The sequence below is a fragment of the Odocoileus virginianus genome, chromosome 18 (genome assembly GCF_023699985.2).
Source record: "Odocoileus virginianus isolate 20LAN1187 ecotype Illinois chromosome 18, Ovbor_1.2, whole genome shotgun sequence".
NCBI lineage: Eukaryota > Metazoa > Chordata > Mammalia > Artiodactyla > Cervidae > Odocoileus > Odocoileus virginianus.
In genome coordinates this window covers 36933527-36956054 of record NC_069691.1, presented here as the reverse complement: position 1 = coordinate 36956054, position 22528 = coordinate 36933527, and the positions used below count along the sequence as shown (strand labels likewise).

Genomic DNA, 22528 nt, shown 5'->3' with positions numbered 1-22528 from the left:
TTGGCATTTCACAAAGTTTGGTACACAGACCTCTGGGGGACCCAAGACCCTTTTAGAAGAGAGGGTCTGTGAGGTCAAACTATATTCATAATAGACCCCAAACAGGAGTAATATTCATTGTATTTTTTACTGACACTGGCAATTTTTAAAAAATCTAGTTTCATTTAAAATATCCTTGTAAACAATAAAATTACTAGTTTTGTTAAACCTCTGCCCTTGAATATACATCTTTGTAATGTTCTGTGTGACCAAATGGGAAGTATGCATAAAGCTCTTGTGCTGCATCCCCAAGTGTGATGTTCATCTCAAGCAGAAAGTTGTCAGAGTGAGTTGTGAGCTGAAATAGCCACTCTTTTCACAGACCACCATTTATTTACTTGAAAGAATGACTGATAAACAAACTATGGTTATGAAAACTGAGTATTTGATTATTTTTTAAAAGTGAAGGAAATGAGACTGCCATTTCCAAGGAAAATACTTGACAGTAGTTAGTGCCAATGACAAAATGTGTGCTTGTAAGTGAAAACTAGATTTTGGAAAATCTGTATCTGCTACTATGACTTTGGCAGCTTCCCAAGATACATACAAGACATATATACATAAAAGACTTTTCTGATGAGGTTGCCGGTAATAGTGACAAATACGATGTTTTGATGTTTATAATGAAATGTACCAACATTTGGAAGATTTTCAAAATTTAGTGACTCAATATTTTCCAAATGACCAATATATCTTACAAATCTTGCAATAGTATCTTATAAAATCATGCATTGGTAAAAGATCCACAGTGCAACGGACCAATGGATTTTACTGTAACAGAGTATGAAGTTCACTGATCTGGTTTCAGATTCCACACTGCAACTAACCTATAAGAAATCACCACTTGCTGACTTTTGGTACAATATCAAAGAAGGATATGCACATGTTATCTGAAAAGACTACTAACTAACACTCTTCCCCATTCTACCTTCCTGTCTCTGTGAGGCTGGATTTTCTTCACATACTTCACCAAAATGACATCACAACAGATTGAATGAGTAGCAGTCATGAAAATGCAGCTGTCTTCTATGAAGACATTGAAGAGACTTTCAAAATGTAAGACAATGACACTTTTCTAATTTTCTAAAACCTGGTTTTTGGGAAAAAAATTTTTTCTTACATGTTAAGATGCAATGGATTTATTACTACTTTTAAGTAATATTGTAAAATTTTCTAGTTCTAATTTCTAACATGGTAAACACTGACAGATATAACCCACATAAACAAAAGCTCTTTGAAATCCTTGATAATTTTTAAGACACTAAAGTGGCCCTGAGACCAAAACGTCTGAGGACCACTGTATTAATCATTTCATTCTCATAGTAACACTGAGCAATAGATTACTATTATCATCCTCCTTTACAGATGAGGAGACTGAAGCACAGAAGTTAGGGAACTTGCTTAATGCCACAGAGTAAGAACTAAAACCCAAGGAGTCTCAGCTCTTCACCTGTACCTTCTTATATCTGTTCTTTCTAGAAATGGATAGAAAAACACAGGGTTCAGCAGAACACATACTCTATGGGGGACATCAGAACACAATTTAGAATGTTCTAGTGACAATGTTCTGAATGGCACTTTAGAAACGCAAGTGAATAACAAAGCCACTTTGAGCTTTAGGTACCACAAGGTAAATGATCTTAACTTCCAACTATACAACATGAATACAATAACAAGATATAATACATTACATGAATGTAATAATTATGATAATAAGTTATTACTGAGTCCTTGCCTTGGGTCAGGAACTTTTCCAACAACTTAACATGGATTAAGTCATTTAACTCTCAAAACGACCCTAATAGGTATGTGCTATTATTTCCCTTGTATAGATCAAGAGACTGAGGCAGAGAGAGAATATGACACTTAACCAAGGTCACATTGCTAGTAAGTGAGAGACTGGATTTCACACCTTGGCAGTGAGGCTCCAGAGTCCACTCTCTCAAGCCTTTCCTTATTAAATTGCTTGGGCTGTGCTGTGCTTAGTCGTTGAGTCATGTCCGACTCTTTCCAAGCCCATGGACTGTAGCCTGCCAGGCTCCCCTGTCCCTGGAATTCACCAGTCAAGAACACTGGTGGGTAGCCATTTCTCCAGGGGATCTTTCTGGAGAATTCAATGGACAGAGGCTACAGTCCCTGGGGTTTTAAAGAGTCAGACACAACTGAGCGACTAATGCTTTTTACCCATAGGGAACACTTAAAATGTTCTTGACAAAGTGAGATTAACTAGGTTAAAAAGTTATCATTCATCTGTCCATTTATACTACTACATATATACAATGGAATATATATTAGCCTAAAAAGGAATGAAACTGGGTCATTTATAGACATGTGGATGGACCAGAGACTGTCATACACAGTGAAGTGAGTCAGAAGGAGAAAAATATTGTATATTAATGCATATATGTGGAATCTAGAAAAACAGTACAGATGAATCTGTTTGCAAGGCAGAAATGGAAAACAAATGTGTGGACACTAAGAAGGGAATGGGGAAGTGGGATGAATTGGGAAACTGGGATTCACACATATACATTAGTATGAATGAAACAGATGACTAATGAGAACCTACTGTATAGCACAAGGAATTCTACTTAATGCTCTGTGGTGACCTAAATGGGAAGGAAATCCAAAATCAAGTGGATATATGTACACAAGATATAGCTGATTTATTTCTCTGTGCAATAGAATCTAGCACAATGTTGTAAAGGAACTATACGCCAGTTGAAAAAAAAGTTATTCATTCATCTACCCATTTATATACCACATATCCAACCACAGTAGGCTGGACATGAGACCCCACAGTGAATGAGAGAACTTCCTGAAATTGGCCAGTAACTAACAAATATGAAACAAAGTGAGCTTCAGCCAAAAGGCTACTATAACCATATCAATTATAATACCCATCTCAATAACGAAAAAACACATGGATATGTTATTACCTCAGTAATCTGGGCAATCCGATTGGCTTCATCATCTGTCATTTCCGAGAGGCACTTTGCTACACTGATATACAGCTCTAGATCATTTCTCTGGTAAAGAAAAATCCAAGCATGTCAAAATACAGTGTAAGATAACACACATATTCTCACTCTTCTGACAAATCTTTAGCTTTACTTATCTCCACGAACAGCAGCTGATGAGATTTTAATTTTAACCAAGCCAAAACTCGTGGCCAATTTTTTTTATCATTTATACAACATCTTTTCTGTTATTTGGTGTATTTTGTTTGGCTGTACTTTTTTCTTATCAGAACCCATCATTCTAGACGGATTTTCTACTTCTTTGTACAACTACATTTCAGAAGTCTGCTGGGGGAGGGGCAAAGCTAGTATTAAGTCACCTGATACAAATATTAAGTGTGTTGGACAATACGCCCAAGGATTCCCCAGGTGTAAGGGTTTCTGAACTTGCTCATCTTCTATAGGGCATTTGGTAAGAGACCTGAGAGCAAATTTCCTGGTGCTACACTGGTTAACCTGCTTCAGAGCGTGCTCAAAACTTTGGTTCTAAATTTTCAACCTCAATTTAGATTTTGGAAGCAAACATTCTTAGTGAAGAATGTGGTTATTTCTTGCTAGTCTTCCCACCACATTCTTAAAAACATACACCTCCCCGCTTTGCCAAAAAGGCTTTAAAAAATCCCAAACACAAATTGTCAGGAATGCAAATATTTTTGTTCCTCACCCGAATCTTATTTGGCAGGAGGTCAAAAATTTTCCTAGTAGCTTCGCTGAGCAGACTCCAGAGGTGGTGGGAAGGGCTGGGCAGTTTCATGGCCTGACTCAGGCCCTGTAAGGCACTTAGGCGTAACTCAGGACTGGAGAGTGGGGAAGCTGCTTTAAAAACTGCCACCATTAAGCTTTCAACAAAACCCACAGTCTGTTCATCAGAGACACATTTTATCCATGAAGGCACAGATAGGAGAAGGTATTTCTTGACATTCAGCTGAAAGAGAAACCGAAGAGGTCAGATGTCAACAGGCAAGTCTGGGTTTGTAATGCTCAAAACCTCTAGGTCATCACCGTCTGAGGATAAAATGAAATTTTAAAAGGTTCAGGTTGCTTCCTAGACCCTCATTTCCCCACAGCTTCATGAGCCAATGGATCACCAATGCTTGTGATGTTAGCTGCTGCAGTGACTTCTGATCTAGGGTGCTTGTGTGGATACGTGGCATCTGCCAATCCATCTGTGAACTACTCATCTCAAATCTTGGGTCTTTCCAGTGCGGGGAATAAAATGTTACTTCTCAAAGTACACGACAGTTGCTATTCAGTCTTAAAAGGTCACATTCTCTAGCAAGAAAAGCTACTGGAGATGAAGCCTCAACTGTTGGAAATTGGCTAAACAGAATATCTGATATTATTTATTTCTTCTTCTGAGAAAGCATGAGAAAATAATCAGGGGGACAGGAGTTCTGGGGCCAATTCTGAGCCAAGAAGAATCAGCCAAGCATGTGAAACTGACCATAGTGTCTTAGAGTTCAGGATAGCTAAAAAGGGTGTGGTTAGTGATAGCTATGAGCCATAGACTGTAAGGAAGCAGGCTTCAAAAATTCTTAGAAATGTTAAGTATGATACTAAAGGAGCAACAAGTCTGAAAGAAATGTTTTAAAAAATAAAATCTGACAAAAATCGGTAAATTTCTAAAAAGATCAATGTAGCTGCATGAGTTAGACAAGATTTCACATTAAAGAACATGCTATTTCAGATCTTTTTTTTTTAAATGAGAAGGTACATAATTTAAAAAATGAATTTACAAAACAATTTGTTAATTAACAAAGACAATAAGAAAATTTCCTAATCAAAGACGAATGTAAAAAAAAAATAGGACAGATTTAAAGGAGAAATGGAAGGATAACTAAAACCTAGAAAAATATCTGAGATCAAGAAAACAAGCAGTTAGAATTATAGATGATTTAAAAGGAAGGAAGCATTATAGAACAGTGTGCAAGGCACAGGCTTTTGAGTCAGCCAGTGTTTCCAATGATGAGCTATATAAGCTTTGCTTAACCGCTACTTGCCTCAGTTTATCAACCTGTAAAATGGAAATAATTAAAAAAATCTACTTCTCAGAGGTGAAATAAGTAGAAATAAAAGCTTTCATATTGTACGATTCCATTCTAAAGAATTTCTAAAATTTATATGAAATGTAAATTTATATGAAAGTTCTTTAAAGTAGCAAAATTATAGAGACCAAAAGAAGATCAATGGTAGACTGGGTCTGAGATTGGGAGTGGGGATTAACTATAAGTAGGCACAATGGAATTTTGGGAGGTGGTGGAAATGCTATTGGTGATGGATGAAAATGGATAAATGTGCTAAGACTCATCAAATTATACACTTAAAATAGCCATATTTTATGGAATATAAATCAGAACTCAATAGAGTTGTAAAAAAATTGGCCTGTCAGGGTTGTATATGTGCGTGCGTGCTCAGTCGTGTCTGACTTTTTTGCGAACCCATGGACTGTAGCCTGCCAAGCCTCTCTGTCCATGGAATTCTCTAGGCAAGCATACTGGAGTGGATAGCCATTCCCTTCTCCAGGGGATCTTCCAGACCCAGGGATCAAACCTGTGTCTCTTTCATCTCCTGCACTGGCAGATGGATTCTCTACCACTAGTGCCACCTGGGAAGCCCCTGTCAGGGTTGAAGAGAGATTAAATCTGATGACTGACAGTGTTCACTGAGAGCTTACCAGTAGGAGCAACATAACATGTGATCATTAAAGGGCAGCTGGATGGGAGCTGCTTGGAGCAGACAGGTAACAACCTATTGAAAGGATAACACTGACCTTCAATTCAAAAGAATTAGGAGATGTAGGAAAACTTTTTATAAAAAAGCACAGAGTAGAGACTAAAGTCAAAAGACAAGGGCTTTTTCAGGAAAGACTACTGTCCTCCACTTTTAATACTAGCATTCTTTGGGGATTGCAAATAACTTGATCTGGGAAGAGAAGAGGAGCCTTGCCTAACTTCGTGGTTAACAAAGCTTTGGGGTCCTTTATCTGGCAGGGAGATTAGTAAATTGAGTAACAGACTACTTGGAAGATTAGCCAGGGCAATTTGAAAATGTTTGAGCACAATGTTTAGCCTTGGAAATGCACCTTAAAAACAAGCAGAGTAACAGAGTGTTCTGTTGCCCAGGTGCCTATTGAAATTTATACCTTATAATAGTGTGGGCTGTTCGGCAGACAGTATAGTGATCTGGAAATACTAAGAGAGCCTCCCGTCTTCCTATGAGTTGAGAACCTGATGTAATGATACTAAGATATTGACCCCTTTTACCATTCTCAAGTAAAAGTAAAAAGCAGATGCCCATGAGAATCTACATGTGTTAATAAAGAGATCCATATCAGTTTTTAATGCACTCATGAATTACAATAAAGATGATTATATACATAAAAAAAGATGAAATAATAAGAGCGCTTTTCACCATTCTCAAAGAATTAAAGCCTCCAGGAATAGAAGAATAAAAAAAAAGATCATTTAGTTCATAATCAATTGGTGAACCTCTAAGGAATCATGGAATATGTTTTTTTTTTTTGTCCTAACTTGAAATGTAACTGAAATGATACATCTTTGTTTATTTCATATCTTTAAATAATCTCACCCCATTCTTCCTACCTACCCTTAGTCTATACCCTGGAAGCTGGTGCCACTTCTATCACAAAGGCTAAGCTGGATCACTTCTTCCTCAGCATTTTACTCAAGCTGAACACCTATGGACAGAGATGTTCTACTCTCTCCCCCTACACCCTCCCACTTACATCCTCTGGGGTCTCTAATTTGATGCCTAATAAAATCCTACCAAGCTTTCAAGGCTCACCTTAATTGCTGCCTTTCTGTGAAAGGGAGGGATGAGGGATTGTTTATCGAAAGCATGTGGATTTGCCTTTCTTTTAATCCCTGTTGTAATGATTATGTAGATCATATAAACAAGTAAACCCAGGTTCCAGTAACTCTACAATTTTCTACCTGTGTGGTCTTGAGAAAGGAGCTTGAACATCTCTGATCATCATTTTCCCTTTTTCTTGTAATAAACATGAAAAGCATGAAAAGTTGAAAGCATACATGGTGATGGCTATGGCAGAGTTTCAAGTCCCACCATTTTCCAATCTCCTGGCCAGCTACCGTCAATTGCTCATTCTTTGTGAGATCCCACTTGTCCACTCTTGACTTTGAGAACTCATAACCAAATGAATGCTGATCTCCCCCACAACAACTATACCCTTCTGTTGCTCAACACCATTAATTACTACTTACACTCAGACCATGGATCAGAGGTGGCATCACCCACATTCCCAACAGTGCAGTGACATTCTGGGAGGACTGTGCCTGGGTCACCATAATTTCAAGACACAGTTGCTGAATCTCTTCACCTGAAAGAGAAGAAGGGAGAAGAATATCTGTAATGCAGGTAGGTGCCTCTTGTAACCCATGTTTAGGTTTCAGTGTCCCCAATAATACAGCTAAAGGTAAAAGAACTTTTGTATGATGTCTAACAGTAATGGAACTTCAGCAAACCATAAGGTATTTCAAGAGACATTTTTAGTTGTGAAACAAATGAATGTATCTACTGGATTAGAGGCCTGAGTCTTGGAACTGGTAAGGATCTTGAACTAGCTTGGCAAATTTCTCTTACAATGTTTAGACAAAACTAAAGACTCAAATACTATTAAAAATTTGAGAAAATTCTAGCTAAAAATCTCATTTTTCTTTTTTCTCTCCTCTCCACCTTGTATTCAGCACATAGACAAATCCAGATCTGGAAGGATTTAAAGATGTCACATTCTCTGATGATCCAGTCTTTTTTAAGCCCAATCCCCATCAGCAGATACATCTTCTTAACCAGGACTTTTCTTCTTTTTACTAAAATACCAACATCTTCAACATAGCACATATAAGTGGGGAGAGGCAGGGGAACATAGTTTTCAAATGAAATCTCTGGATATATAGTATGGTGACACCATATCTTACAAAGGATTAGGTTCAAATGAAAGCATTCCAATGAAAAATTGTGTTTAGTTAAAATCATCTTTGATTATCCTGTAAATTGCACATAAATTATAGTATACAAATCTTTTAGTATATCATATGTAAGTAAGCACCTACTGTAAATAATAGAGCACTCATGGCAAATGCACACACACATATATATATACATCCATAATTTATAGCACAGTTCAAGTTGTTCTTGCTGCCTCTTTTTTTGGAGGTGGGGGTGCAAATATTGATATATGAAGCTAAATTTCCATATGCTAATATGCTAACTCCATCATAGAATTTGCTTTGGACAAACAGAGGTGTGCATTGCCTTCATCTCTCACCACAAAGTACCCAGGATAAACAGAACAATCTGTCTACATCTAATCTCTGGAATTTGTGACTATGTTCCCTTGCTTGGCAAAGGAACTTTGCAGATGTGATTAAGGTTAAAGACCTTGAGATGGGGAGATTATCCTGGATTATTCAGATGGACCCATTAATCACATGAATCTTTACAAGTGGAAAACCTTTCCTGCCTTCAGAGAATCAGAAAGATGACAGAATGAGGATTCTTTAGCCCTCTGCTGCTTGCTTTGAAGACAAAGAAAGGGAGCCACAAGCCAAGGAGTGGGCATCCTCTAGAAGCTGGGAAAGGGAGGGGAATGGAATCTCCCCATCTCAGTCTGTTCGGACTGCAATAACAAAACACTACAGACTGGGTGGTTTACAAACAACAGAGACTTATTTCTCACAGTTCTGGTGGCTGGAAGTCCAAGATCAGGGTATCAGCATGGCTGGGTGTCTGGTGATAGCCCTTTTCTGAGCTGCAGTCTACTGGCTTCTTTCTGTGTCTTCACAGTGTGGACTGAGGACTTTTGTGGACCTCTTTTAGAAGGACAGTAATTCCATTCATGAGGGTTCCTCATGACCTAATTGCCCTTGAAGGACCCACCCCCTAATACCATCACACTGAGGGTTAGGATCTCAACATATGAATTTTCAGGGAACACAAACATTCAAGCCACATCACTCCCCTGGGCAACAAAGGAAGGAATGTTGTTCTGTTGATACCCTGATCTTAGTGAAGTGAGAACTATGTTGGACTTCTGACTTACAGAACTGTAAGATAATAAATCTGTATAGTTTCAAGCCACTAAGTCTGTGGTAATTTGTTACGGCAGCAACAGAAAACTAATACAGCATCCCATAGGGCATTTCGTTGAAACCTGGAGTTCTGGAAGTGCAGTCTGATAACCATCAAACCAGGCTTTCTGTGATCTACGCTGCACACCCAGCAACATGCACATCTCAGTCGAGTACTATTCTGATGAGTGCATCTGGTATATGTCTTCAAAACTCCTCCTACTCCTCAGCTATTTAAAAAGTGACTCAATGAAGTAACCCAGCTGTCCCACCCAAGAAGACAAACCTTAAGTTCCCAGAGGTCCACTCAGTCACTATCAATTGTGAGAAAAAATCTCACTTTCTATTCAGGTCACAACCTAAAAGCAGAGTCTGAAGACCTAAAAACACATGATATTTACCAAAGTTTAGCCTCATAAGTGGAGAGAGGAGAGCAGCCCAGTTCACAGGAGGATACTGGTGGTTTTCTCCAACAGTTGCTATAGGTTTCATCACAACTTTGAGAAGGGAAGGGGGCACAGATTCAGGACCTGCAACAGAAAGGAAAAAAATAATAAAACCACTCAATAGCCTCATGAAAGTGAAAGATGCCAACTTTCCCTCCTTTCTACTCATTTCCAAGGATTCGGTATCACAGCTTCAACTGTGTTCGCCCTTCCAATTCTGTGCCCTTAAAGTCAATCCCATTTGCTACCAACTTTGCTCCCTCTATCCTCCTTTCTCTTATTTGCTTCCAGTCTTTCCTTCTTGTCTGGATAGGAATGCTCCACATTGCTAATTAACTCTCTTCCATGCTCTCTCATATCTTTTCATGGAATTTCCTAAAAACTTACTCTATGTTATTGCCTTATCTCTCACTCATTCCTTAATCTGCTTCCAGAAGAGGAGATAATTACTGCCACTCAGGTCTATCCCCTTCTCAGGACAAAGGGTTGCTTCGGTCCCTGTGGCTCTAAATGGTTACACGCTGTCCATGTGCTCTTTGCTTCTTCTTCTCCTCAGCTTGTGCCATGGCTGAAGGCTCCACAGGAGAAATAACATAATAGCTAATCCATAGTTTAACAAGCTAAGACACAGCACCATGACTTTAGTGATATATTCGTTAAAAAAAAATTTTTTTTTTTTTTTTTTAGGTGGGAGGTAATTTGAAATTGAAAAAATCAGATGCTCTAGTAGTTTTGAGTGGAGCCATAAGGTAAAGCCAAGGTTGGAGTAGCCAGTGAGGATCATGAAGAAGTGAAGTCACAAGGAGGTCAGAAATGATGTATGAAAAACTAGGAGACAAAGGAGGAGAAGTGAAAGCAGCAGTAGGATCAATGTAGGCAGCAGAAAGGAAATTAGCATTAGCAGAGAGAGAAGCAGAATTAGCAAAAGGAAAAAAAAAAAAAAGCAGGGGTGGAGTCAGAAGACAAAGCAGCAGCAGACACTGAAATAGGGGAAAGCCAAGACGGGGGCAGGGCCAGCAAGAGGCCCTTCTCTTCCCAGAGAAGGAGTGCAGGAGAAAGGAGAAGCAGAGGTAGGAAAGCAGCAAAATCAGCAGACTCTGAAAAGTGGGAAAGCAGAAGTGGGCAGAGTCAGCAAAAAGAGAATCAGCTGCTGAAAGGAGAAGCATGGGAAAAGGAGAAGCAAAGGCAAAAGGAGTAGCAGAGGTAGAAAAAGTGTCAGAATCAGCAGACCATGAAAAGTGGGAAAGCAGAAGAGGGGACAGAGTCAGCAAAAAGAGAAACAGCTACCAAAAGGAGAAGCATGGGAAAAGGAGAAGCATGGAGGAAAGGAGAAGCAGAGGCAGAACAGACATCAGAAGCAGTAGACCCTGAAAAGTGGGAAAGCAGAAGTGGGCACAGAGGCAGCAAAAAGAGAAACAGTTTCTGAAAGGAGAAGCATGGGAAAAGGAGAAGCATAGGCAAAAGAAGAAGCAGAGGCAGAAAAAACAGCAGAATTAGCAGACCACAAAAAGCGGGAAAGCAGAAGTTGGGACAGAGTCAGCAAAAAGAGAAACAGCTGCCAAAAGGAGAAGCATGGAAAAAGGAGAAGCAAAGCAAAAGGAGAAGCAGAGGTGGAACAAGCATCAGAATCAGCAGACCATGAAAAAGTGGGAAAGCACAAGAGGGGACAGAGTCAGCAAAAAGAGAAACAGCTGCCGAAAGGAGAAGCAAGGGAAAGGGAGAAGCATGGGAAAGGGAGAAGCATGGGAAAAGGAGAAGCATAGGCAAAAGAAGAAGCAGAGGCTGAACAAACAGCAGAATTAGCAGACCACAAAAAGCGGGAAAGCAGAAGAGGGGACAGAGTCAGCAAAAAGAGAAACAGCTGCCAAAAGGAGAAGCACGGGAAAAGGAGAAGCATGGAGGAAAGGAGAAGCAGAGGCAGAACAAGTAGCAGATTCAGCAGACCATGAGAAGTGGGGAAACAGAAGTGGGGACAGAGTCAGCAAGAAGAGAAACAGTTGCTGAAAGGAGAAGCTTGGGAAAAGTACAAGCACAGGCAAAAGAAGAAGCAGAGGCAGAACAGCAGCAGAATTAGCAGACCACAAAAAGTGGGAAAGCAAAAGTTGGAACAGAGTCAGCAAAAAGAGAAACAGCTGCCAAAGGAGTAGCACGGGAAAAGGAGAAGCACAGAGGAAAGGAGAAGCAGAGGTGGAACAAGTAGCAGAATCAGCAGACCATGAGAAGTGGGGAAACAGAAGGGGAGACAGAGTCAACAAAAAGAAAACCAGCTGCAAAAAGGAAAAGCATGGGAAAAGGAGAAGCTAAGGTGGAAAAAGCAGCAGAATCAGCAGACCCTGAAAAAGGGAGAAACAGAGGTGGGTCAGAGTCAGCAAAGGAAAACCAGCTACAAAAAGGAGCATGGAAAAACAGGGAGGTGTATGCAGAATCAGCAAGAAAAGTAGAACAATTAGTAGAAGTTGAAAAATAGGGAGAAGCAGAACTAGAAACAGAATTAACAAAAGGTCAAATAATTGAAGAAATGAGAAGCATAGGGAAAAAGAGAAACATATAAAAATGGACAGAGTTTGAATAGACATTTTCCGAAAGATGGTACACAAATGGCCAAAAGAAATGTGAAAAGATGCTCAACATTCACTTCAGTTCAGTCACTCAGTCGTGTCCGACTCTTTGCGACCCTATGAACTGCAGCACTCCAGGTCTCCCTGTCCATCACCAACTCCCAGAGTTTACTCAAACTCATGTTCATCGAGTCGGTGATGCCATCCAGCATCTCATCCTCTGTCATCCCCTTCTCCTCCTGCCCCCAATCCCTCCCAGCATCAGGGTCTTTTCCAATGAGTCAACTCTTCTCATGAGGTGGCCAAAGTATTGGAGTTTCAGCTTCAGCATCAGTCCTTCCAATGAACACCCAGGACTGATCTCATCTAGGATGGACTGGTTGGATCTCCTTGCAGTCCAAGGGACTCTCAAGAGTCTTCTCCAACACCACAGTTCAAAAGCATCAATTCTTCAGCACTCAGCTTTCTTCACAGTCCAACTCTCACATCCATACATGACCACTGGAAAAACCACAGCCTTGACCAGATGGACCTTTGTTGGCAAAGTAATGTCTCTGCTTTTTAATATGCTATCTTGGTTGGTCATAACTTTCCTTCCAAGGAGTAAGCGTCTTTTAATTTCATGGCTGTGGTCACCAACTGTAGTGACTTTGGAGCCCCAAAATATAAAGTCAGCCACTGTTTCCCCATCTATTTCCCATGAAGTGATGGGACCAGATGCCATGATCTTAGTTTTCTGAGTGTTGAACTTTAAGCCAACTTTTTCACTCTCCTCTTTCACTTTCATCAAGAGGCTCTTTAGTTCTTCTTCGCTTTCTGCCATAAGGGTGGTGTCATCTGTATAGCTGAGGTTATTGATATTTCTCCCGGCAATCTTGATTCCAGCTTGTGCTTCTTTCAGCCCAGCGTTCCTCATGATGTACTCTGCATATAAGTTAAATAAGCAGGGTGACAATATACAGCCTTGACGTACTCCTTTTCCTATTTGGAACCAGTCTGTTGTTCCATGTCCAGTTCTAACTGCTGCTTCCTGACCTGCATATAGGTTTCTCAAGAGGCAGGTCAGATGGTCTGGTATTCCCATCTCTTTCAGAATTTTCCACAGTTTATTGTGATTCACACAAGGCTTTGGCATAGTCAATAAAGCATAAATAGATGTTTTTCTGGAACTCTCTTGCTTTTTCAATGCTCAACATTATTAATCATCAAAAAATGCAAACCGAAACCACAATAAGATATCACCTTATACATATTGGGATGGCTACTATTTGGAAAAAAATAATGAAAAGAAAAAATAACAAGTGTTGGCAAGAATTTGAGGAAAGTAGAACCCTTATACACTTTTGGTGGAATTATAAAACAGAAGAACCATGATGGAAAACAATAAGATGACTCCTCAAAAAATTAAAAATAGACCTACCTTATAACCTAGCAACCCCACTTCCAAAATTGAAAGTAGAGTTTCAAAGAGACATTTGTATGCTCATATTCATACTATTCACAATAGCCAAGAGCAACCCAAATGTCCATTGATGGAGAAGTGTATAAACAAAATGTGATATATACATAAAGTGGAATAGTATTCAACTTTAAAAAGAAAAGAAGTGATGTTATATGCTACAATGTGTCCTCAACTTTGAGGACACTATGCTAAGTGAGATAAACCAGTTGGATAAGACAAATGCTATATCAGTTCAGTTGCTTAGTCATGTCCAACTCTTTGTGACCCCAGGGACTGTAGCACGCCAGGCTTCCCTGTCCATCACCAACTCCCAGAGCTTGCTTAAACTCATGTCCAAGGAGTCAGTGATGCCATCCAACCATCTTATCCTCTGTTATCCCTTTCTCCTCCTGACCCCAATCCCTCCCAGCATCAGGGTCTTTTCCAATGAGTCAGTTCTTTGCATCAGGTGGCCAAAGTACTGGAGCTTCAGCATCAGCATCAGTCCTTCCAATGAATATTCAGGACTGATCTCCTTTAGGATGGACTGGCTGGATCTCCTTGCAGCCCAGGGGACTCTCAAGAGTCTTCTCCACATGAAAAACATGGAGTGAAAGTGAAAGTTGCTCAGTTGTGTCCGACTCTTTGCAACCCCATGAACTGTATGGAATTCTCTAGGCCAGAATACTGGAGTGGGTAGCCTTTCCCTTCTCCTGGGGATCTTCCCAACCCAGGGATCAAACCCAGGTCTCCCACATTATAGGTAGATTCTTTACCAACCAAGCTATCAGGGAAGCCCATTCCTCTCAAAAACCACAGTTCAAAAGCATCAATTCTTTTGTGCTCAGCTTTCTTTATAGTCCAACTCTCACATCCATACATGACTACTGGAAAACCATGGCTTTGACTAGATGGACCTTGGTTGGCAAAGTAATGTATCTGCTTTTTAATATGGTGTCTAGGTTGGTCATAGCTTTTCTTCCAAATGCTATGATTCCACTTAAATCCAGCAAGTAGAATAGTCAAATTAACAGATAGGGAAGGTAGAATGGTGGTTACCAGGATCAGGAAAGGAAGAAAGGGTAGTTTTTGCTTAATGGGTACAAAGTTTTAGTTTTGCAAGATAAAAGCATTACAGAGATTAGTTTCACAATGATGTGAATATAGTGTAATCCTATATAAATGTATTCTTAAAAATGGTTACGATGGTAAATTTTATGTTTTTTATACTTTAAAAAAGTTTTTAAAAGGGTGACTTTTGGTTTTCAGATCTACATGTAAGAAGTTTGGCAATTACCACTCTATTATAAACGTAAAAATCTAAACAGACTAAGAATCAACAACTCTTTTGGATACTTAAGAAAGGGCAAGATGCTGTCTCCAAGACCAGAGAGCCAAACAGACGAATACAGGGAATCATGGCTTATCTGGGCAGAAACTCAGAGCGGAGAATGCTGCTTGAACAGTGCTGCGGCAGGAAAATCTGAACTACGTTTTGTGAAATGCTGGAGGCCCTATGTAGACAAGTCCTATGTCAACAAATTTGATAACCTAGATGAAAGCTACCTACAGACTCAACACAATACCTATAAAATTTCAACAACTTTTTTGCAGAAATGGAAAAGCTGATTCTCAAATCTATATGAAATTGCAAAGGGGGCCCAAATAGTCAAAACAATTTCAAAAAAGAAAAACTTAAGGACTCACACACATACCAATTTCAAAACTTACTACAGAGCTATAGTAATCAAAACTGTGGTACTGGAAAATCTAAGGATAGACATATATTAAAAATGGAATAGAATTGGAAGGCCAGAAATAAACCCAAACATTTATGGTTAATTGATTTTGGACAAGGGTGCTAAGACCACTCAATAGAAAAAAGAAGGTGTCTCTTCAACAAACACTGCTGGGATGACTAGATATCCACATGCAAATAATGAAGCTGGATCCCTACCAGTACTAATACCATATAGAAAAACTAACTTAAAGTAGATCAGTGATAATACAAAAAACTATAAAACTCTTAGAAGAAAACATAGAGATAAGTCTATTGATCAGTCATGAATTCTTAGGAATGACCAAAAACATGAGCAACAAAAGGAAAAAAAATAAATTGGATTGGGGTGATGAACATTGTTCTGCTATTTAATACTGGTGACACTTGTATAATATTGTGAATGTACTAAATGCCACCCAATTGTAGACTTTAAAATGGCTACAATGGTAAACTTTATGTTATGTGTATTTCAGCACACACACACAAACACAAAAGAAGAGAAAGGATGAAGCAGTCTTTGGGAAGAAAGGCAGGATCCATGGAAGATATGGATATGATACAGCCCTGGCAAGGTAGACAGAAAGAGCAAGATGAAGTCTTGATGCCTGATATCTTTCTGCCTCTGATACTCTGAGGGTTGAGAATAGTATCTGTTCTTATATTTCTGAGAAATCTATGAATCCTTGCAGTAAATATTGAGTCACTTGAAGCGAGTCACTGTTTTCTGTAATAAAAAGCACTGTAACATAAATTCTATCACTGCCTACACTCATTTACTCACAGATTCACAGACTACTTATGCATTGAAAACTAGTAAACCCATCCTTCTAATCCAGGCCTTTCTCTGATGTTTTAGAACTTCAGCTATCTCAAGAATCAGCATGTTTTCTTAGTAGTCACCAACAAACCTTCTTATCTTTGCCTCTGCTGACTTGGAAGGTAAAACTAATAGTGTGCCTTCCAGTGCTGTTTTTCTCCCTGCCAACAAACACTTTTTTGCTTTATGAAAATGTTAAAAGCTCAACACACCTGCCACTCTTCTATGCTGTTTACCAGTAACTGAAGCTTTATTTCCATTCCACCTTGTGATGTAATACTAGGAGTACAGGAGATATTATCAGGGAGTTAACTATTGCTACCACAAGGAGAAGAATTTCTAACCAAAAAAAAAGTAAATATATTCATAAACACATTCATTTATTCAACTAAGGATCTACTAGCTACCAGACAATGGAAACAGTGTGGAACATGGCAGATGAGGTCACCGTGGAGTTGACATTCTAGTGAGGGTGAACAGACAAGGAAAAATCAGGTGTGATTAAAAAAAATGCTGTGATAGGAATTACTTGGTTGAGTATTCACACAACTCTATACTGATTCTATACACGTGGTGACTGTCCACACACAAAGTTGGTTGCGAATTGGGGTCTTTGATTTCACAAAACAACAATAACAACAACAAAATTTAAGATGCTTTTTGGGGGACTTTTGGCTCACAATTCACAGAAATAGTCTGATGAATTGGCAGATAGTATAGTGACTATCTGGGCATAGGATTATTCTTCTCTCCTATTAAGGGCATAAATCCAATTCTATATTGGAAATCTTTTAATTTATAAGCTGATTTCTATTAAATTTTTTCTCAGATCAAGTGTTTTTACAATTATACAAAATTATATTCCAGTTCCTTCTACAGAATTCACTAGGAAATTTGCAGTTTCCAGAGGATCTAGAGAATCAGGGAAGACATTAAACCTGTCCTCTAAACCAGGACTCAAAGTGAAATATGACTATTTTCTAGATCCTTTATTGCTTAGGGGTTTCCCTGGTGGCTCAGCTGGTAAAAAACCCACCTGCAATGTGGGAGACCTGGATTCGATCCCTAGGTTGGGAAGATCCCCTGGAGAAGGGAAAGGCTACCCACTTCAGTATTCTGGCCTGGAGAATTCCATGGACTGTATAGTCCATGGGGTCCCAAAGGGTTGGACACGACTGAGTGACTTTCACTTCACTTCACTTATTGCTTAGACAATGAGCTCTCCCTTGACAGACAACAGAACTTTCACCAGTACCTGCACATTACTATCTACACACTTTGCATGTTGTCTCTATACTCTTTAGAACTGACCTAATATACAAGGTTCCCTGGTAGTGAGAGGGTAACAGACAGGAAGGCCAGGGAGAAACAGGCTGCAAGCCTCAGACATTTCTTATCTCTTTCTTAATCAGCAGGAGGAAACCAACAAGTATTAGAATTTTTCCCCTTCTCTATACAAATTTAAAAGGAGGTATCTCTTAAAATTCTGTGCTGCCATGACGACACCTGGCTCCATCTTAACTTTTCTCAAACCTTGAGCTAACCAATGTGTTCTTTTTATGCAAGTGTTTGTCTTAAGCTTAATGAAATATGTATTTACCCTAGACTCTGTCTTTCTTCAAGTCGGTTCCACCTAAGACTCAGAACCTATTTGACAAACCTGTATGTTTTAGTCCTACATTGTTCTCCTAATCTAATCATTTTATGGCCTGGGATGACTCACCAGGTGCCAATGTTATCTCAAAATGCATGTTGTGGGTGAGGGGCCTGGTGCCACTCTCAATTTTGAGAAATCTCCTTTCTATAATTAACAGCTTGCTAGTAGCTATATAACATCTGGCTAAAGACTAGCAGGGGGCACTCTTTCTGCCCCCTTCTGATGTCTGTGTCAGAAGCTTTCTCTCTCTCTTTTATACTTTGGTGGTAGTTTAGGCACTAAGTGGTGTCCGACTCTTGTGACCCCATGGACTGTAGCCCGCCAGGCTCCTCTGTCCACAGGGATTCTCCAGGCAAGAATACGGGAGTGGGTTGCCATTTCCTTCTCCAGGGGTTCTTTCTGACCCAGGAATTGAACCCAGGTCTCTTGCATTGCTTTAAGCCAACTTTTTCACTCTCCTCTTTCACTTTCATCAAGAGGCTCTTTAGTTCCTCTTCACTTTCTGCCATAAGGGTAATAGATGGGGAGACAGTGGAAACAGTGTCAGACTTTATTTTTTTGGGCTTCAAAATCACTGCAGATGGTGACTGCAACTATGAAATTAAAAGACGCTTACTCCTTGGAAGGAAAGTTAGGACCAACCTAGATAGCATATTAAAAAGCAGAGACATTACTTTGCCAACAAAGGTCCGTCTGGTCAAGGCTGTGGTTTTTCCAGTGGTCATGTATGGTTGTGAGAGTTGGACTGTGAAGAAAGCTGAGCACCGAAAAATTGATGCTTTTGAACTGTGGTGTTGGAGAAGACTCTTGAGAGTCCCTTGGACTGCAAGGAGATCCAACCAGTCCATCCTGAAGGAGATCAGTCCTGGGTGTTCATTGGAAGGACTGATGCTGAAGCTGAAACTCCAATACTTTGGTCACCTCATGCGAAGAGTTGACTCATTGGAAAAGACCCTGATGCTGGGAGGGAATGGGGGCAGGAGGAGAAGGGGATGACAGAGGATGAGATGGCTGGATGGCATCACCGACTCGATGAACATGAGTTTGAGTAAACTTCGGGAGTTGGTGATGGACAGGGAGACCTGGCGTGCTGCGATTCATGGGGTTGCAAAGAGTCAGACACGACTGAGCAACTGAACTGAACTGAACTCCTGCATTGTAGGCAGATTCTTTACCGACTAAACTCCAAGGGATGATATCTATACTTTATACTTTAATATAACTTTATTACACAACAGCTCTGAGCGACCAAGCCTCGTCTCTGGCCCTGAATTGAGTTCTTCTCCTCCGGAGGCCAAGAGTCCCGGGGTCTTTCATGGTTCAGTAACAGCCTTTCAGTGGCTCAGATGGTAAAGAATCTGCCTGCAATGTGGGAGACGTGGGTTCAGTCTCTGGGTCGGGAAGAGGCCCTGGAGAAGGAAGTGGCAACCCACTCCTGTATTCTTGCCTGGAGAATTCCATGGACAGAGGAGCCTGGTGGGTCACAGTCCATGGGGTGGCAGAGTCAGACACGAATGACTGAGTGATCCAGTCAGACTGAGCGACTAACAAACAAAACAATATACAAGCAAGTGTCAGAAATGAGAAGAACTTGTCAAATGGAGCACAGAAAATCCAGTAAGTGCTGTTATGCAATACACCTTCCACTTTTCAAAAAAGCGGAGAATTAGTATGGACTAACAGAGGGCTTCCTTGGTGGCTCAGAGGGTTAAAGTGTCTGCCTGCAATGCAGGAGACCTGGGTTCAATCCCTGGGTTGGGAAGATCCCCTGGAGAAGGAAACGGCAACCCACTACAGTATTCTTGCCTGGAAAATTCCATGGGCGGAGAAGCCTGGTGGGCTATAGTCCATGGATGGGGTCACAAAGAGTCGGACATGACTGAGCGAGGTAGTGCAACAGACCTAGAATCACACAGAATTTTCCACTATATTTACAGGCAACTAATTCTGACACTAACTGGAATGAAAGAAATTATAGTAGATGCTAGGAATGGAGAAAATACCTGGTAGTTCTAAGCATGTGGGGGGAAGTATGAAGAGAGAGGTAGCCCTAAAACGCGAGATCAGAGTCACATGGTTCTCTCCCCAGAGATCACCAGCATCAGACACAAGAATCCACACCTAGGGTATGGGAATGATCAGTTCCCTTATTACAGAGCTCTGTCTTTCACACAAGTGCCTCAGATAAAAAGAAATACGGGAATGCTTTACAGACAATGGATTTGGAACTCAGAAGGCCTAAGAGTACTTGTTAAAAGGATCCAGATGTTTTAAAATCTGGGTACAAAGTTGCTTTAAATCCCTCACCCAGTTGACAGCTTCAAAGAACCCTGATATAAATGGCATATCCGAACATAATGCATTACAACAGGACCCATTATCACACATACTTTGGCTACACAGAGGATCCGATCTCAATGCTATAATGTACATGCGTAACCCTTACAGGAAAAGTCTGGTAACAAGTAGGCTAACAGTTGCTGGTGTCTCTATGCTCCATAACCAGCATGCTGTCACTTACATTGTGTGGATATATCTTTACCTTCTCCATCTTTAGCACTGTTTAGAAGAAATATATGCATATGTGTGGGTGTGTCTACATGATTAAAGCAGTAGAACAACAAATATTTGAAAACTGCTAACATGTCAAGTACTCTGTACTAAGCATTTAGGATTAAACACAGAAGCTCTTCCTGCCCTTGAGGAAATTATAGTCTAATGGGAAAGATAGACTTTAAACAAAGAATCATGAATAATTAAGCAGATAATTACAAATATGTAAAGTACTACAAAAAACATAAAGGAACGTATCACATAGCAAATCTATACTAAACAGGGAACATCTGGGAATCCTCCCTTGCCTTCCACTGAGGAAAGGATGTTTAAAACAAAATGGAAAGGATGAGTAGGATTTTTCTAGACATAGTCCTTAGAAAACACAGGTAGACAATATAAAGACAGCAGGCATATTTTTGCAGATGCTAAGCCCCATGCCAGGAACCACTATATAATCAAGATCAGTACAGTTCAGTTCAGTCGCTCAGTCATGTCTGACTCTTTGTGACCCCATGGACTGCAGCACACCACGCTTCCCTGTCCATCACCAACTCCTGGAGTTTGCTCAAACTCATGTCCATCATGAGTCAGGTGAAGCCATCCAACCATCTTGTCCTCTGTCTGCACTGCTAACCAAGACAGCTGTTGATAACAGTTGGTGATTCTGATGGTTCAGTCAGACACAAGAGTTGGTAGGATGTTCTGTCTTAGGACCAAGTACATCATCTGGTGTTACCAGAAACAAAAACAACCCTGAGCCCAAGAGCACCAGGAAGGCCGCCAAGCAGGGTGGCTGCCCAGTGGAAATCAGGGCCCAAGAGAGAGAAAGGCAGGTTTATCAGGGCTCTGGCAAATATATTGAGAATAACGGGAGCCGGGTTTCTTACAATCTAGAGGAGGTTACAAATAAGAAGAGGAAAATGCAGAAGGAAATCTTTGATACTGGTTTGGAGATGTTGGTGTAAACTCATGGTTTTCAACACACATAGCTAGACATGAAAATACAGTCATATGTGGGAGAGAGAAGGGAGGGGAGGGAAGAAGAGAGAGAACAAATTTTCTAAGTGTCTGCTGAAAGGGCCTAGGAGCACTGATTACCTCAGTAGCAATGTAGTAATTTGTACTCAGATCTTGACTTCTAAATATCATTCTCCACTAAAAGACACTTGAGTTCTTAGGCTACTACAAGTCTGAGGATAAAATAAGATGAACCTAGAACATCTTTGTGTGCCATAAACAAAAGGATGTACTCAAAGAATGATGAGGTTATCTCAGAAGGACATAAGAGTCAGAGGCTCTTATCTAATCTGGAACAATTTGAGGACAATTCAAAATAATGAATAACTGAATAATAATTAAATACAGTAAGAATTTAGTGGTCTATATCGAAAGAAAGACAGGCAGAAAGAAAGAAGAAGAAAGACAGGAAGGAAGCACAGAAAGAAGGGCAGGCAGCTTTTCCTTACATGAGAAAGTCTACAAAAAAATGTAAATGGGATAATGGAATTTTCTTTTTCTTGCTTATGGCTTGTAGGTTTATGTACTTCCCTGTGTGTGTGCTCAGTCGGATTTGACTCCGACTACAAACCCCAGGGTCTGTAGCCCACCAGCCTTCCCTGTCCATGGGATTATCCCAGCAAGAATACTGGAGTGTACTGCTATTTCCTCCTGCAGGGGACCTTCGAGACCCAGGGACTGAATCTGCATCTACTGTGTCTCCTGCATGGGCAGGCAGATTCTTTACCGCTGAGCCATCTGGGGAACCCCCAAAAGAAAGTCTAACATTTAATTTAAAAAAGAAACCACATCTCAAATAGTAAATACATACAAAAATGTTCATTCCTTCTGACAATGAATGCAAATTAGCCTTAAGGCATCACTTTATACCTGCCTGGCTTTTATTATAGTCATTTGTTTATCTAAATGAAGGTTTGCTTTGTAATATGATAACTAGAAAGGGTTTATTCTTCATTTATTTTCTAAGCACTGTTATATAAAATGACTCATAAACTCATAATCCTTACAAAAACTCTAGAAAGAAGATGCAATTATTTTTTCCACTTTACAGAGGCAATTGAGCCTTACAGACTTAAGCAGCTTGCCTGAA

General features: G+C 40.1%; 1 protein-coding gene across 4 annotated transcripts in view; it reads right to left on the bottom strand.

Annotated features, from left to right (window-relative positions):
- FOCAD (focadhesin) overlaps positions 1 to 22528 on the bottom strand; it is a 286020-nt gene that overhangs the window by 11666 nt on the left and 251826 nt on the right. For all 4 annotated transcript variants that reach the window (XM_070480582.1, XM_070480584.1, XM_070480583.1 and 1 more), the window contains 4 exons: positions 9568 to 9696; positions 7301 to 7416; positions 3724 to 3984; positions 2979 to 3068 (listed from right to left, as the gene is read on the bottom strand). In XM_070480582.1, coding sequence (XP_070336683.1) covers positions 2979 to 3068; positions 3724 to 3984; positions 7301 to 7416; positions 9568 to 9696 — 596 coding nt within the window. The remainder of the gene's footprint in view (positions 1 to 2978; positions 3069 to 3723; positions 3985 to 7300; positions 7417 to 9567; positions 9697 to 22528) is intronic.